General features: G+C 38.4%; 1 protein-coding gene across 2 annotated transcripts in view; it reads left to right on the top strand.

Moving 5' to 3' along the window:
- The window catches only part of CHD8 (chromodomain helicase DNA binding protein 8), a 56,842-nt gene that overhangs the window by 16,983 nt on the left and 23,078 nt on the right, over positions 1 to 16,781 (top strand). For both annotated transcript variants that reach the window (XM_008574063.1, XM_008574062.1), the window contains exons 2-10: positions 563 to 1,620; positions 2,486 to 2,857; positions 3,548 to 3,933; positions 5,146 to 5,260; positions 13,992 to 14,174; positions 14,257 to 14,325; positions 14,691 to 14,746; positions 15,258 to 15,375; positions 16,364 to 16,447. In XM_008574063.1, coding sequence (XP_008572285.1) covers positions 778 to 1,620; positions 2,486 to 2,857; positions 3,548 to 3,933; positions 5,146 to 5,260; positions 13,992 to 14,174; positions 14,257 to 14,325; positions 14,691 to 14,746; positions 15,258 to 15,375; positions 16,364 to 16,447 — 2,226 coding nt within the window. In that variant the 5' untranslated portion in view covers positions 563 to 777. The remainder of the gene's footprint in view (positions 1 to 562; positions 1,621 to 2,485; positions 2,858 to 3,547; positions 3,934 to 5,145; positions 5,261 to 13,991; positions 14,175 to 14,256; positions 14,326 to 14,690; positions 14,747 to 15,257; positions 15,376 to 16,363; positions 16,448 to 16,781) is intronic.

The following is a 16,781-nucleotide window of genomic DNA, read 5'->3' as shown; positions in this document are numbered from 1 at the left end:
TTCCTGGGTAAAATTATACTGTAAGCTTGGTGAGATTGTACTATGAGCTTGGTTAAAGTTGGTTATTTTTGCTAGTAGTAAGTAAAAGTATCTAAAATACAAGGAAAATTTATAAAATATAATATATACAGAAACCTTTATCTATATTCACTGACATGCTGGTGGTATATTTTTGAGTTCTGCCAACTCTTAAGAACTGAAAATAGAAGGTGAATGAATATTAAATTTCCTGATCTCTGCCTAAATGATAATTGTGAAAAGAAATGGACAGAGACAGCTGAATGCTCTTCACAGACAGAAGCTTCAGAGTGTGTAGGTGTAAGAGCCCAAAAAGAAGGTTGGCTTCTTTCTTTTCTTTCTTTCTTTTTTTTTTCCATTTTAGTTTTGAAGCAGAAATCTGGGTGTTCTTTCCGCTGTATGTGTGTCCTCAGATTTCCTCACATTTCCCTATTCTTATTATTTTGATGCTATTTGATATGAAGGGTAGTACCTAAGAAGGAGAAATTTCTCTGAAATCATCAACTTTGCTTATTTTTAATTTGTATTTGTATTCCCACAACAGGAGTTCCACCATCTTCCTCTGAAGACCTAGCCACCTTGCTCCATGAAGGTCAGGACAATCTGACATGCACTTGTTTCTTGCCTCTTTACTTGAAGAGTAGTCCCCTTCCATTGTGTACATTTTTTTCTTAATAGGGGAGGGGAGGGGAGAGCCAGTTCCCCCCCTCCCCTTCCCTCCCTAGACCTTGGGGAAATACCCTCTATTACTTTCCCAAGATGGCAGACCCCATCATGGATCTGTTTGATGACCCAAATTTATTTGGCCTGGACTCTCTGACTGATGACAGCTTTAACCAGGTCACACAAGACCCCATTGAGGAAGCCCTTGGACTGCCAAGCTCTCTGGACTCCTTGGATCAGATGAATCAGGATGGTGGAGGTGGTGATGTGGGGAATTCATCAGCAAGTGACCTGGTCTCTCCACCAGAGGAAGCAGCCCCTACAGAACTGCCCAAAGAATCCACAGCTCCAGCTCCAGAATCCCTAACCTTGCATGATTATACCACTCAGCCTGCCAGCCAGGAGCAGCCAGCCCAACCTGTCTTACAGACATCAATGCCAGCATCGGGACTTTTGCAGGTCTCCAAGAGCCAGGAGATTCTGAGCCAAGGGAATCCTTTCATGGGTGTCTCTGCCACAGCTGTCTCCTCTAATAGTGCTGGAGGGCAACCACCTCAATCAGCCCCTAAGATTGTTATCCTTAAGGCCCCACCAAGTTCCTCAGTCACTGGTGCCCATGTGGCACAAATTCAGGCCCAAGGTGTCACCAGCACAGCTCAGCCCCTGGTGGCTGGCACAGCCAATGGCGGAAAAGTCACTTTTACCAAAGTGCTAACCGGCACGCCCCTTCGACCAGGTGTTTCCATTGTCTCTGGTAATACAGTGTTGGCCGCCAAGGTCCCTGGGAACCAGGCTGCTGTTCAGCGCATTGTCCAGCCCAGCCGACCAGTAAAGCAGCTGGTCCTCCAGCCAGTTAAGGGTTCAGCTCCTGCTGGAAACCCTGGGGCCACAGGGCCCCCACTGAAGCCTGCAGTTACATTGACCTCTACACCTACCCAGGTGACTTGAGTGAAAGGGGGAGGTGAATTTTGGTTTCGTAGAGGGTCCAGCAACTGTGTGAGAGAGAGCACGCTTGAGAGCTGTCTCTGGGAAAGCCTGTTTAAATTCCATCTTTACATTTTATCAGTTAGTGTTGACAGCTACATACTACTTGCTAGGTGGAAGCAGTTAAGATATTTTTTGAGCTCTTTCTACATGTTTACACTGTGCCTAGCTGGTGCTGAATAAGACAGACACAGTCCTTGTGCTTACAGAGCTCACAGTCTGCTGGGAAAGACAGACATTAAGCAAGAATTCACAATAATGTATGATAAAAACTTTTATGAGAAATATAGGATACTATGGGAACAAAGAAACATCTTTGAAAAATTATATTTATATTTACAAAACTTGTAAAAGCTATTTGTATTTTTCTCCTACTCTTATCACAAAGGTTGTCTCCCTCCTACTTTGCTCAGTGAAAAGGCTAGTTTCTGCTATAGGAAAGTAAAGGGTCTAGCCTCTGAATAAAGGGCCAAAAGAGTTGTGTGTTGGGCATCATTAAGATAAGTAGGGCCAGTGGGAAGAAGCTACAAAGAGGCAGATTTCAGTTCAATATAAGGACTTTTGTTCTAATAGATTCCCAAAAATGAAATGACTGCCTTAGAATATAGAGAGCCTCCCATCAGGAGTTTTTCAAAAATAGGTTTGATACCCACTGGGCAGAGGTGTTATAGAGAAGATAACAGGATGAACAAAATGAATTGTACTATGTCTTTTGACCCTCAATTTTTATGATTCTAGGATGAAGAAAACTGGTGTTAATATTTCACAGTATACCATTCTCTAATGTTGTACCTCTCACAATTTCCTGTCTTCACTTTAGGGTGAATCGAAACGCATCACTCTGGTCCTACAGCAGCCACAGTCTGGAGGTCCCCAAGGACATCGGCACGTTGTTCTAGGGAGTCTACCAGGCAAGATAGTGTTACAGGGCAACCAACTGGCAGCCCTGACTCAAGCCAAGAATGCCCAGGGACAGCCTGCTAAAGTAGTAACTATCCAGCTACAGGTGCAGCAGCCACAGCAAAAAATCCAGATTGTACCACAGCCTCCATCATCACAACCACAGCCTCAGCAGCCACCTTCAACCCAGCCAATGACTCTCTCCTCTGTGCAGCAGGCTCAGATAATGGGACCAGGACAAAGCCCAGGACAAAGACTTTCAGTACCACTTAAGGTGGTGCTGCAGCCACAGGTGAGAGACTTACATAGTAAGGAAAAGAAAGAAAACAAACCTCTTAGTCCGTTGATATTGCCCTCATCCACCACGTGTTGTTGAATGTGGGGCCATTCTAGATTTATACCTCTGAACTGAATGCAGGCTTTTATATCTTTCACCCATGGAAACCTTATTTTAATTATATCGTGAAAAGATTAGACAGTTATTGTTGGGTTTGGAATAAGAGATGATTTATCTAGTATTTGTCTTTGAACTTTTTCATTTACTATCTTTTTCTAATATTATTGTGAAATAAAAAACATTTCAAATAGCCCCTTATTTGAAGGATAAAGAAATAGTCTAGTGATTATCACTTTTCCCACCTCTCAGGAAGATAAAGATAGGCCAAGAGTAGAATTTGAATTTTTTTATGTTTAAGCCAGAGACCAATATTGGCTATGTTGGTTATAATTTCTGTAAGGTAATGGAGAATGGGTGTTGATATCAGAGCATGGCAAAAGGATAATGAAGTTTAATTTAGCAGAATTCTTGCCTTTTTTCACCAAAAAACACATTTTTAAAAAATATGTCTATGTTCAGTAAAAATTGTTCTGAGCCTTGTTCTTGAGGAGTTAGAGAACTAGTTTCTAGCTGCCTGCTTCAGAGCTGGTTTTATTTGGGCCAGGTTACAAGCATGTTGGAATTTTAGTGTCTTTATTTCTATAGGCTGGCTCTTCCCAAGGGGCCTCTTCTGGACTCTCTGTAGTTAAAGTTCTAAGTGCCAGTGAAGTGGCAGCTCTGTCATCACCAGCAAGCTCTGTTCCTCATACGGGGGGAAAGACAGGAATGGAGGAAAACCGCAGGCTGGAACACCAGAAGAAGCAAGAGAAAGCAAATCGGATTGTAGCAGAGGCCATTGCTAGGGCCCGTGCTAGGGGTGAACAGAACATACCTCGAGTCCTGAATGAGGATGAGTTGCCCAGTGTTCGGCCTGAGGAGGAAGGTGAGAAGAAACGCAGGAAGAAGAGCAGTGGGGAGAGGCTGAAGGAGGAAAAGCCAAAGAAGAGCAAAACATCTGGTACCTCCAAAACTAAGGGCAAGAGTAAGCTAAAGTGAGTACCCCTTGCTATTTTGATGGGTTGTTTGAGGGTAGTGCACTCATTGTTAAATAGTGTTGAGAGGAACTGGTATTTAGCAGCTACAGAGTTCAAAGGGATCTTTCGTAGAAGATAATAAGGCCTTTCTTTTCTCTGTCTCAGTGCTTATATGGTTAAACAGAAATTTGCAAATTAGCATATTTTAGAAAGAAAACAGTAAGGCACAGGAAAGATAGCCAATCATTGTGTTAGGGGTTACTTTTTTTTTTTTTTTTTTTTTTAAAGATAACCGGTAAGGGGATCTTAACCCTTGACTTGGTGCTGTCAGTACCACACTCTCCCAAGTGAGCTAATCGGCCATCCCTATATAGGGATCCGAACCTGCGGCCTTGGTGTTGTCAGCACCACACTCTCCCAAGTGAGCAATGGGCCAGCCCTAAGGGGATTACTTTCTAAAGCTGTGACTCTATGTATTTATATTTTTTTTCTGATTTTGTGTCACTATAGTGTGAAATAGATTTACTTACCTTTACCACCCTCACCAGTAAAAAGAGAACTGCTGGAGACATGGGTGCCCTGTTCTTGCCTCTGTCATCTCACTTGTGAATTGGAGATTTCAGCAATCACTATCAGCCTTAAGCAGTGTTGGTGGAACTGTGGCTTGCCACATAATTCTTGTCACAATTGAGTGTCCTGTCTTTCCCTTCCATGTCTTACAGTTTCTCCTTTCCCACTAGCTTCTACTCCCTGGGATTCTTCAGGCTTTGTGGTATAATTATAATAATGCTATAAATTTATACAGGATTTTTCACCTTTTGAAAAACAAGTTTCATCTCTCTTATCTTATTTGATTCTCAGCAACTGTCAGGACAAATATTATCACTAGTGTTTACAAATAAGGAAACTAATGCCCAGCTAGTGACAGAACTGGAACTAAAATGAAGCCTTCTAATTCTTAATCCAATATTCATTCTCCTATCTTATGCTATACTTTGCTTCAGGTATTTGTAAACGTGATGGTAGCTTGGATTTGTCAAATTTGGTGTGAAGGTCAGTCAGTGGTTTACAGACGTTTTTTCAAACACCCTACTCAATAGTTGTATGTTCCATAGACTGAGATATAAACACTTCTGAAGCTTAGTAGGTGATGGTTTAAATTAATTATATTTTATTACCGCTAAGTTTTCCTTGCCCTCCATGAAAATGAGTTTGGCTTTTTGTTTTTAGCACTATCACTCCCGTGGTGGGTAAGAAGCGAAAACGTAATACCTCTTCTGATAATTCAGATGTCGAAGTCATGCCTGCACAATCACCCCGGGAAGATGAAGAAAGCAGCATTCAGGTAAAAAGATCCTTAAAGAACTTAGTAGAAAAATCATGTTTAATTAAGACTAACAAGCCAGGAATAGATAGTGAAGAACTGTAAGTTAGAGGTAGTCCTAAAAGAAGAATGTATCTGGTTGTTTTTAAAATTTTTGTCTTTTTATTTATTTATTTTCCTTTTTTTTTTTTTTTTTTTTTGTGGCTGGACAGTGTGGGGAACCAAACCCTTGACCTTGGTGTTACAAGGCTGTGCTCTAACCAACTGAGCTAACCTGCCATCCCCAATTTTTGTCTTTTTAGGCAAAAGCATATTACTATAAAAATGGCAATGCTCATTTTCCTAAATTCCAAAAAAAACCTAAGCAAATGATATTGAATTGTGCTGGATGATTGCTATTATGGTTATGTCAATACTTTGCTTTCTCTTAGAACCATCCAGCTATTCCTTTTGCCTTACCTTTTCTACACCTCAGGGTTCTGACTCTTTGAACTGGGGTGCTTAGGCACAAAGTTTCTTCCTACCTTTTGAAGATGAGAGACATTGGAAGAAACCAAAAGAAGCCAGACTGGAAGAACTTTAGTCCTCTGTCTCTGATTTTTTGCCCTTTGGTACCATCTTTGGCTCCAGTTTCCAACCGTAGAAATAACCTGGTATTAAGATTTAGGAGACCCATGGTACTTCTAAGTAACTCTGTGGGCCTGGTCAATTTACTTAACTTAGCCAGGTCTGAATTCCTCATCAGCAAATGGAGGTTTAGACTAAATGAACTTTAAGTGCCTCTCTAACTATTAATACTTATAAATGCCTCCCTTCTTTCTTAATATACGTTTGGTGCATTGACAAACTGATACTTGGATTTTTCTGAGGGAAATGAACATGTGAGAATAGCTAAGACATTTTTGAAAAGGAAAATGAGGCCAAAAAACCCAGAGTATATTAATGAAACAGTGATTTTGGAATCAGAGAAGAAATAATACTTTAATAAAAGATAATAGAGCCTTGGGCCAGCCTGTGGCTCACTCAGGAGAGTGCGGTGCTGATAACACCAAGGCCCCGGGTTTGGATCCCATATAGGGATGGCCGGTTAGCTCACTGGGTGAGCATGGTGCTGACAACACCAAGCCGAGGGTTAAGATCTCCTTACCGGTCATCTTTATATGGGATTTAAAAAAAAAAAAAAAGATAATAGAGCCTAGAAATAGACTCACATAGTTATGAGAATTTAGTGTATATGATGAAAATACCATTTTAAATCAGGGGGAAAGATTATTCAAGAAATTATGTTAGGACAACTGGCTACCCATTTAGGGGAGAAAAACTGGATTTCTTGCCTTACTCTTTAAAGAAAACCAAATTCCAGTTTAATAAAAGTTATAAATATAAAAAATAAAATCATGAACTTTCTATAAAACATGGATAATTTTTAAAATAATTATCAAGTAGAATAGATCTTTGTAAGGAAGATACTAAAATTCAGAAGTCATAAAATGAAGATTGATACACTTTATATATAAAAATTATGTAAGTGTAACAACAAAAAAATTCCATAAACAGCATAGTGGTAAAGAGTATAGTCTCTGGAGCCGGATTTCTTGGGTTCTGATCTTAACTCTACCATTTACTAGCATTGTCACTTTGAACAAGTTACTAAACCTTTCAGTGCCTCTATTTCCTCACTTCTAAAATGCAGATAATAATAGCTACCAAGTAGAGTTGTTATGAGGATTAAATGTAAACATTTTTAAAGCACATAGAACAGTGCTTGGTTCACAGTTAAGAGCACATATTTAGAGTTATATTCATTCATGTGCTATAGTTTGGATCTGTCCTCCAAAGTTCCTGTGTTGGAAACTTAATCCCCAATGCAGCAGTGCTGAGAGATAGGACTTTTAAAAGAGGTGATTAGGTGATGAGGGTTCTGCCCTCATGAATGGATTAATGTCGTTATCGTGGGAGTGGGTTTGTTATTATGAGAATGGGTTTATTATAAAAGCAAGTTTGGCCCTCTCTTGCTCTTTCTTGTCTGTGCACTCTTGCCTTCTCACCTTCCACCATGGGATGATGCAGCAAGAAAGTCCTTGCCAAATGCAGCACGTTGGACTTCCCAGCCTCCAGAACTGTGAGAAATTAATTTCTTTATTAATTACCTAGTCTGGGATATTCTGTTACAGTGACACAAAACGGACTAAGAAAGCGTATTTGTTAAATAAAACAAGCATAGCGTTAAATAAAATATTTGTTAAATAAACCAAAAACAAACTGAGTGCAAATTTTTGTAATACAAGAAATACAAAGCCATAAAATTTAGAAATTGGTGTATTACTTTGATAGGGCTGCCAGAACAAAATACCACAGATTAAGTGGCATAAACTGCGGACATTTATTTTCTCACAGTTCCGTAAGCTAGAAGTTCAAGATCAAGGGGTCTACAGGTTTGTTTTCTCCTAAGGCCTCTTTCCTTAGCTTGCAAATGGCCACTTTCTCGCTGTGTCTTCACATAGTCTTTCCTTTGTTGATGCACATCTTTGGTGTCTTTCTGTGTGTCCTAATTTGCTCTTTTTATAAGGACACCAGTCAGATTGGATTAAGAGCCACCCTAATGGCCTCATTTTAACTTTATCACCTCTCGAAAGGCCCTGTGGTGTCCAAAAATAGTCACATTCTGAGGTATTGGGGTCAGGGCCTCAACATATGAATTTGGGGAGTGAAACATATGTATGTTGACAGTGAAATTAAGGAACAGACCCTTGACACACAGTTGCTGGGAGTGTTAACTGGGACAATCTTTTTTTTTTTTTTTTTGTCCTTTTCGAGACCGGCTGCACCACACTCAGCCAGTGAGTGAGCGCTATGAGCGCACCGGTCATCCTTATATAGGATCCCAACCCGCGGCGGGAGCGCTGCTGCGCTCCCAGCGCCACACTCTCCCGAGTGCGCCACGGGCTCGGCCCTGGGACAATCTTTTTGACAAGTCAGTACTTCAGTATGTATCAAGATTTAAAATGTTAATGCCCACCAAGGTCAAGGGTTCAGATCCTCGTACCGGCTAGCCACCAAAAATAAATAAAAAAATAAAATGTTAATGCCCTTCAACTTCTGTACCTGTAATTTATCTTGTGAATATATTCTCAAAAGTATGCAGTGATGTATATATTGTAGCAATATTTGTAATAGCAAAAATGTCCAAAAGTTAAGTAAGTGTCCGTTGGTGGAGAAATAGTTAAAATAAAATTTTGAAAATCCATGCGATGGAATGCTACATGGCAATTAAAAATAGTGATGTAGGTTAGGGTGTGCTAATATAGAAAACTCACCATATTAAATGAAAAAAGCAAAGTGTAGAATATTGTATAGAGTTTCTCTATAACTTTTAAAAGTATGTACGTGTGTTTGTGTGTGTACATATATGTGTATGTATCAATTTTTTTCTGAAAAGATACACAAAAAAATTGATAAGAATATGTATCTTTGAGGATAGGGGTTGAAGGGTAAGTGGGTCATGATTATTATACTTTCATTTTTTATCCTTTGGGAATGTGTGGAATTTCTTTAGCTCCTTGGTTATTTGCCATTTTATTCTTTTTAAAAAATGTGTGTGTGTGTGTGTGTGTATGAGAAAAATTAATATAGTGCAAAAAAGTAGACATCTTAAAAGTCTCCCATACTAGCCCCAGCTCAAAGTCTTCCAGTTCTCTTGAGAGGTGGCCTCTGTTACCATTTTTTTGTGTATCCTTCCAGAAATAGTCTCTACTTTCATGAGCACTTTATTCCCACTTCCACTAAATGTTATTATTCCATGCCTACTCTTCTGTACTGGGATTTTTTTTTTCATGCATGATACTTCTAGGAGGTTGTTCTTTATCAGAAAAGGTAGATCTAGCCCATTTCTCCCCTACTCTTTCCTTTTATGAAAATTTTCAAGCATCTACAAAGTAGAGAGATTATTTAATGAGGTCCCATGTTCACATTCTCCCACTTCAGTATTTATCAGTGGATGGCCGTTTATCCTTCCTCCAACTCCAGTCGTGCCCCCCTTTTGGATTATTTTAAAGCAAATTTAAGTAAATTTTTTTAGTGTATTTTAAATTTTAAAAAAATATGTCATTTTAAGAGTACTGCTTGAAGGGTGTAATAAAAATCAAGTAATATAGAAGCATGTAAAATAAAAGGTAGAAAGTCTTTCCAAATCCCACTCTGTATTATTTTGTTGTTTTGGCAGCAGGCCAGTATGGGGATTAAAAAAAACCCACTCTCTTAAAAGTAATTATCGATGGTTTATGTATCTTCCCAGCCTTTAAAAAATTTTTTTCGGGCAGCTGGCCAGTATGTGGATCCAAACCCCAACATTTTTTTAAATTAGGTAGAATATACATCTACTGAAATATACACAGATCTTATTTGTATAATTTGATGGGTTTTGACATATTTATACAGTCAAGTAACCACCACCCATATCAAGATAAAGAATGTTTCCATCACCCCAAAAAGTTCTCCTATACCCTCATGCAGTCACCATACTCCCTTTCTCCATAGGTAACTACTGTTCTGATTTCTGTCACCCTCGATTAACTTAGCCTGTTCTTGAACTTCATGTAAATGCAAGCATACGATATATATTCTTGGCCCTCATTTCTTTTGGCATGCTGTTTTTAAGATTCATCCATATTGAAGATATCAGTAGTTCATTCTTTTTTTTCTTAAGTAATATTTGATTTTATGCATATACTACAATTTGTTTATTCATTCTCCCGTTGACAGAATTTCTGGTGTTCCCAATTTGGGGCTACTACGAATAAGGCTACAAAAAACAGTCTTAGTACAAGTATTTTGTGGACATAGGTTTTTATTTGTCATGGCTAAATCCCCAGAAGTGGAATTAATAGACTATAGGATAGTTAAATGTATAACATTATAAGAATCTGCCAGTTTTCCAGTGTGATTGTGTCATTTTATATGTCTACCAGTAGAGTTCTCATTATGTATCTTCAACATTTGGTATTGTTAATCTATCCCATTCTTTTTTTTTTTCTTTTTTTCTTTTTTGGCATCTGGCCACTATGGGCATCCGAACCCTTGACCTTGGTGTTGTAACACCATGCTAACCAAATGTGCTAACCAGCCAGCCCTATCGTATTCCATTTTAAGGCCATTTAATCAGTCTCCTGTTGATGGGCATTTAGATTTTTTCTGGTCTCCTTCTACCACAAGTAATACTACAGAGATTTGTGTACACGTACAAATTTATCCATAGAATAATATCTTTGAAGTGGAATTGCTGGGTCAAAGGTTATTACCAAATTTTTCTCCATAGAAGGCATGCCGTGTGTACTCTCCCCAACAATGTTTGAGTTCCATTTCAAATATCTGATCAAACTTGCTGATTTTTGCTTGTCTTTTAGGTGGAAAAAAACTCTGTTTAGTTTCAATTGTAGTTATTATATTATGAGTGAGTGTGAGCATTTTTTTATGTTTAAAAGCTATTTGCATTTTTTTTCTATGAATGTCTATATTTTGTTATTTTTCATTTTTGTTTATTATGGTAAAATACGTATAACTTAAGGATTGCCATTTTAAGCATTTTTAAACATACAGTTGCATAGAATTAATTACATTCATAATGCTGTATAACCACTACCTCTTCAATTTCCAAAACTTTTTCTTTTTTTTTTGAGACCGGCCACACCGCACTCAGCCAGTGAGCGCACCGGCCATCTCTATATAGGATCCAAACCTGCGGCGGGAGCGCTGCTGCGCTCCCAGCGCCGCACTCTCCCGAGTGCGCCACGGGCTCGGCCCTCCAAAACTTTTTCATCATCCTAAACATAAACTCAACCATTAAGCAATAACTTCTCATTATTCCTTCCCACCAGTTTCTGGTACCCCCTAATTTACTTCTGTCTCTGAAATTTTTTTTCACTTTATAATTTATTTATTTTTTAATTGACCCATGATAACTGTATATATTTATGGAGTGCAATGTGATATTTAATATGAACTGTCTATTCTTTTTTTTTTTTTTTGTCTTTTGTCTTTTTCCGTGTCCGGCAATGGGATCGCAACCCTCGGTGTTGCCCCCGCGCCTCGCTCAGCCAGTGAGTGGGAACCGGTCTGCATGTGGGATCCGAACCCTCGAGCGGGAGCGCCGCCGCGCTTCCCAAGCAGCGCACTTATCCAGTGCGCCACCGGGCCGGCCCTGAACTGTCTATTCTTGTCATTTGACCTTATTTCTAATTGTATTATTGATTTTTTTCTTTGTTATTCACAAGAACTCTTTATGTTTAGGAAACGTATCATATGCCTTTTTTTTTTTCTCAGTCTGTGTTTCTTAACTTTGCTTATGATGGATTGTATTATGCAAATAACCTTAATTTTTTTTTACATGGTCAAATCTATACTGTGGTTACTAGAGGTGGGAAAGAGGGAGGGAGAGGGAGCCTAGCAAGAAATTGCTTAATGGGGGCCGGCCCAGTGGCGCACTGCTACAGTGCGCCGCTTGGGAGTGTGGCGGCGCTCCCGCCGAGGGTTCGGATCCCACATACAGACCGGCCGCTCACTGGCTGAGCGAGGTGCGGGCACAACACCAAGGGCTGCGATCCTGTTGCCGGTCACGGTCCGGTACGGGCGCGACACTGAGGGTTGCAATCTGTTGCCGGTCACGGTCCGGTACGGGCGCGACACTGAGGGTTGCAATCTGTTGCCGGTCACGAAAAAAGACAAAGGAAAAAAAAAAAGTTGCTTAATGGACACAAGGAATGAGTATGTTTTGTAGTGATGAACATGCTAATTATCCTGATTTGACTGTCACACATTGTAAACAGGTATTGATATTAAACTCTGTATCCCACAAATATGTCTAATCAATTTTTCAATTAAAAAAACCCAATTTATTAGAAACACCTTTTCTACTCCAAGATTATACAAAAGTTCTCCATATTTTCTTCTAGTAATTTTATGCCTTTTTCTTACCTTTAAATCTTAAACCATTTTATTTGTTTTCATTTTTATTTTTTCTTTTTCTTTTTCTTTTCTTTTTTTTTTTTTTTCATGGCTAGCTGGTACGGGGATCTAAACCTGTGACCTCAGGGTTATAAGTCTGCACTGTATAAATCTTAAATCCTTTTAGAATTTTGTTTCTGGGCCAAGCCCGTGGCACACTCGGGAGTGCGGCTCTGGGAGTGCAGCAGCGCTCCCGCCGCGGGTTCGGATCCTATATAGAGATGACCGGTGCGCTCACAGTGCTCACTGGCTGAGCGCAGTGCGGCCGGTCTCAAAAAGGACAGAAAAAAAAAAAATTAGAATTTTGTTTCTTTCAGAAACCTCTACATGGCTAACCAGTTGTTTCCAATACCATTTATAAAGTAATCCATCTTTTCCTCACTGATTAGAAGTGCCACTTTTATCATGTTCTAAATCCACATAAGTATTTTAGTCTATATTTGGACACTGTTATATTCACCTTTTTGTCTCTTCTTTGGGAGGTACCAAATTGTGTCATTAGTATATTATCCTTTATATTGGGTAAGGTCTACTGTACTTTTTCATATTTTTCCTGGTTATCTTAGATGTTTATTTCTCCATTTGAATTTTAGAATCACTTTGTTTAATTAAAAAATGTTAATTTTGTCTTGTCAAATTTATTCAATTAGGGAGAATTAATTCTTCTTTAAGACTTAAGAATAGTATATTTTATTATTCACTCAAGTAGTCTTTTATGTCCTCCTGTAATGTTTAAAGTTTTCTTCATATAGATTTATGTGTATCTTATTAAATTTAATCTTTTAGATAATTAATCTTTGTGTCTTCCTAAATGGGATCTTTTTTTTCATTATATTTTCTGGCTGACTCCATAGGAATGCTGTTAATTTTCAAAAATTAATTTTATGCTAATCAAGTTTGCTCAGTTTCAGTAGTTCTATGATTTGATTCTTTTGGGTTTTCCAGGGATATAATTAGGAGTGAAAAATAATAATTTTATTTTTCCAATTTTTTAGTATGAGCTGCAAGTATTACTTAAATTACTTAATTTAAAATGTTTTATTCGGCCACTTGAAAGAATAAAAAGTAGATCTAAAATGTATTGATATGGAAAACATCTCCAAGAAATATTGTTAACTGAAAAAGTAAGCAGTAGAATGACATGGGGGAACTTCTAAAAGTCCTTGGGAAAATGGAATTGAATGATATTATGAAACTTTTCCATGAACTTTTTGAAGACCCCTTGTACATATAGTATGATTTTATATATTAAAACAAAACAAAGCTTTAGAACTAAAACAAAAAAGCAAAATTAGAAACAAAATATTCTTGCACCTTTGCACTTCAGGGTTGCCCCTGATGTGACATATGAGAGTACTTCAAAAAGTTCGTGGGGTTGTGAGGGAAGGTTTATAGAAAAATGGAATGAAAAGGTAATAAGAATCTTTCCATGAACTTTTTGAAGACCCCTTGTATATGGCACCCTGTGGCTTGTGAGTCCTGTTTCAGTTTCCCTAGAGCTTCTTGCCAATAGTGTGCAGGTTTCTCTCAGTAGAATCCCGGTCTTTGATTAAGCAGTTCAACAAATCGATATATGTTCAATACATAGAATAAATAATTTGGTTTGACAAATAAGGTCTCTTTCATCTTTAGGTTTGATTTTTTTCATGGGAATTTGTAGTAAAATCTAAGTGCCTGACCATAGACAAATAGTTTTAAAGGTTTTCTCTTTGAAAGACCTAAACAGTTATTTTAATTACATTTTTCTCTACAGAAGAGACGCTCAAACCGCCAAGTTAAGCGAAAAAAATATACAGAGGACTTGGATATAAAGATCACAGATGATGAAGAAGAAGAAGAGGTGGATGTAACTGGTCCAATAAAACCAGAGCCTATTCTCCCTGAACCAGTGCAAGAACCAGATGGCGAGACTTTGCCTTCCATGCAGTTCTTTGTGGTAAGCTGACAAGTTAAGCAATTTGAGAGCTTTGTCCTGTGGTTAAGAGTCATTTTTTGACTGACTGCATCTTTTGGTACAGGAGAATCCCAGTGAAGAAGATGCAGCCATTGTAGACAAAGTTCTTTCTATGCGGGTTGTGAAGAAGGAGGTGAGGCCTCTATCTTTAATATCAGCCCATAATGCTACCTTTATAGGCTTTATTCAATGAACACATTTGGATGTCAGGATATATTGCTAGAGTACAGTATAAGAGATGGTAGAGGAAAGTTATCCAGAAAATAGGAACTATGTTATTATCTCTTCTTTCACTTATGTGTTTAGAATGGGTAATGGCTTATTTTTTCTAGATACCAAGCCTCTCGTATTGAAGTACCAGATTAGTTTCTTAGTCCCTGAGTCAGTAATATATTCAGGGAGCATTGGTATGAAGTTCTGCCATGTGTGGTTGACATTAAAGGTTCTTTCTTTGACAAATAAGGGGTTAGTGACTGCAATTTCTTTGTTTCTTTTTAGCTTCCTTCTGGACAATACACTGAAGCAGAAGAATTCTTTGTCAAGTACAAGAATTAGTATGTGATCTGTGCAAAAAGCTTTTTACTCCAAACTCCACAGTGTTGTAAAATATTCTCATGTGTAGTAGACTATCCTGGGTGGGAATATGTTGCTTTTTTATTGTCTTCTAGCCCAAATTTTTGTTTTTAATGGAGAAAACGGCTATTCATTGAGAAATTCAGGAATTGATGTGACTTGCCATTTCCTTGCAGGAATGTGGGGTGAGAGTTCCTGATAAAATCCCTTGTGATCCTCTCTACCTTAGTCTAGCACTAAGACCTTGCTACTCAAAAGTACAGTCCATGGTCTAGCAGAATTAGCATTATTTGGATGCTTTGTTAAGCACCACCCCTGACCAGGTGGTTTGTGTGCAAATTGAAGTTTCAGAAGAACTGACCTAATAGATTGTCTTCCAGATTAAGCACACGCTTGTCATGTCTGATTTGGGATGCTAATTCCAAAATCTCAAACACTAGTCTGCCAATTTTTCTTTCTCACACCATGACTGGCTATTTCCATCCTCTTCAGCTCCTACCTGCACTGTGAATGGGCTACCATCTCCCAACTAGAGAAAGATAAGAGGATCCATCAAAAGCTAAAGCGCTTCAAAACCAAAATGGCTCAGATGAGACACTTCTTCCATGAGGTAATTAGGGATAGGTATTGCCTATCATTTCTTTCATAGAAGCACAAATTAGTGGGGTTGTCAGCTTTGGCTGATTATTCAAAAGACATAATTGGTTTGTCTGAGGTTATCAAGTTTTAATTTTGATCGTTGACTTTCCTTACTTAATTGCCTCGTACTTTGTTTTCCTAAGTTTAAATATGGTCTGTTTATTAGATTTAGGATATTTTGGAATTGAATTGCTCAGTACACATGAAGCATTTTCAAAACAGATGGTAAACCACCCCTCTGGTCCACTTGAGTATCTGTAGACATAAGCAACTGTATCATTAAGAAAGAACATTTATTTTTTCCAATTTCTAATTCAGTGCAAATAGTAATAGTGATAAAGGAGTTTTAATTTCTCATATCCAGGATTACTATTAGTTAAATCCTGGAGCAAGGTGAGTAAAGAAATATGTCCATTATATTTGTTGACAATTTGGAGGTCATTAATGACCTTGACAAAAGTAGTTTTAGTTGTTTGATGCAAATGAAGGAAAGTAGAATTGATGGGCAAGTGAAAGAGTTGAAGGAATGGAGATAGCATGTATTTAAAACTCTTGGGAAAGTTTGGGTATGAAGCAGCAGAGAAGAATAGTTGCAGGGGAATGTAGAGTTAAGGAAGATCTTTTTTAAGATGTAAAATAGTGGAGTATGATTGTAGGTTTATGGGAGTGATTGAGTAGAAAGGGATTCATAGGAAGGCAAGAAGGGATGGAATCCAGAGCATATGTGGAAAGAATGGCCTCTGTTAGGGAGAGGAGACGCTTTTTCTGGTAACAGGTGGGAACATAGATATAGACTAGGTAAGTTTGTAAGATTTGATATTGTGAAGTGGGAACTACCATCAGATGGCTTCTATTTTCTTTAAAAATTTTGAAGTAGGATCATCTGCTAAAGGTGAGGTGGAGGGTGAGTTTACCAGACAATGATCCTTTGGTCTTATTTGGTTTTATAACTCATCTAGGATGAAGAGCCCTTCAATCCAGACTACGTAGAAGTGGATAGGATATTGGATGAGTCTCACAGTATTGACAAGGACAATGGGGAGGTAAGTTGGGGTGTGGAGGAACACGAAAGGCCTCTTACAGATTTCTGCTGGTCCATTTACCAATCCTTTATTTTTCGGGTAAGACTTTTTTTTTTTAAATTCTCTTAAGACTTCAAAAGGTATTTCTGAATTGTTTTTTCGGATCCTTAGAAAGATAATGGGAACATAAGGGAGCAGGGAGAGAGGCTAAAAGGAAAGATTACCATAAAGTCAAACATCTGGGGAGCTATATTTATGAGTACTAAAAACTCATTCACTTTGATCTTATTTTCCCTCAGATTTTATGTGATAGACCCTTGACGTTCAGTCGCGGGGGGGGGGGGGGGGTTTTTTT

This window comes from Galeopterus variegatus, unplaced genomic scaffold (assembly GCF_000696425.1).
Source record: "Galeopterus variegatus unplaced genomic scaffold, G_variegatus-3.0.2 Scaffold994, whole genome shotgun sequence".
Lineage (NCBI taxonomy): Eukaryota > Metazoa > Chordata > Mammalia > Dermoptera > Cynocephalidae > Galeopterus > Galeopterus variegatus.
This window is presented reverse-complemented; position numbering and strand designations above follow the sequence as displayed.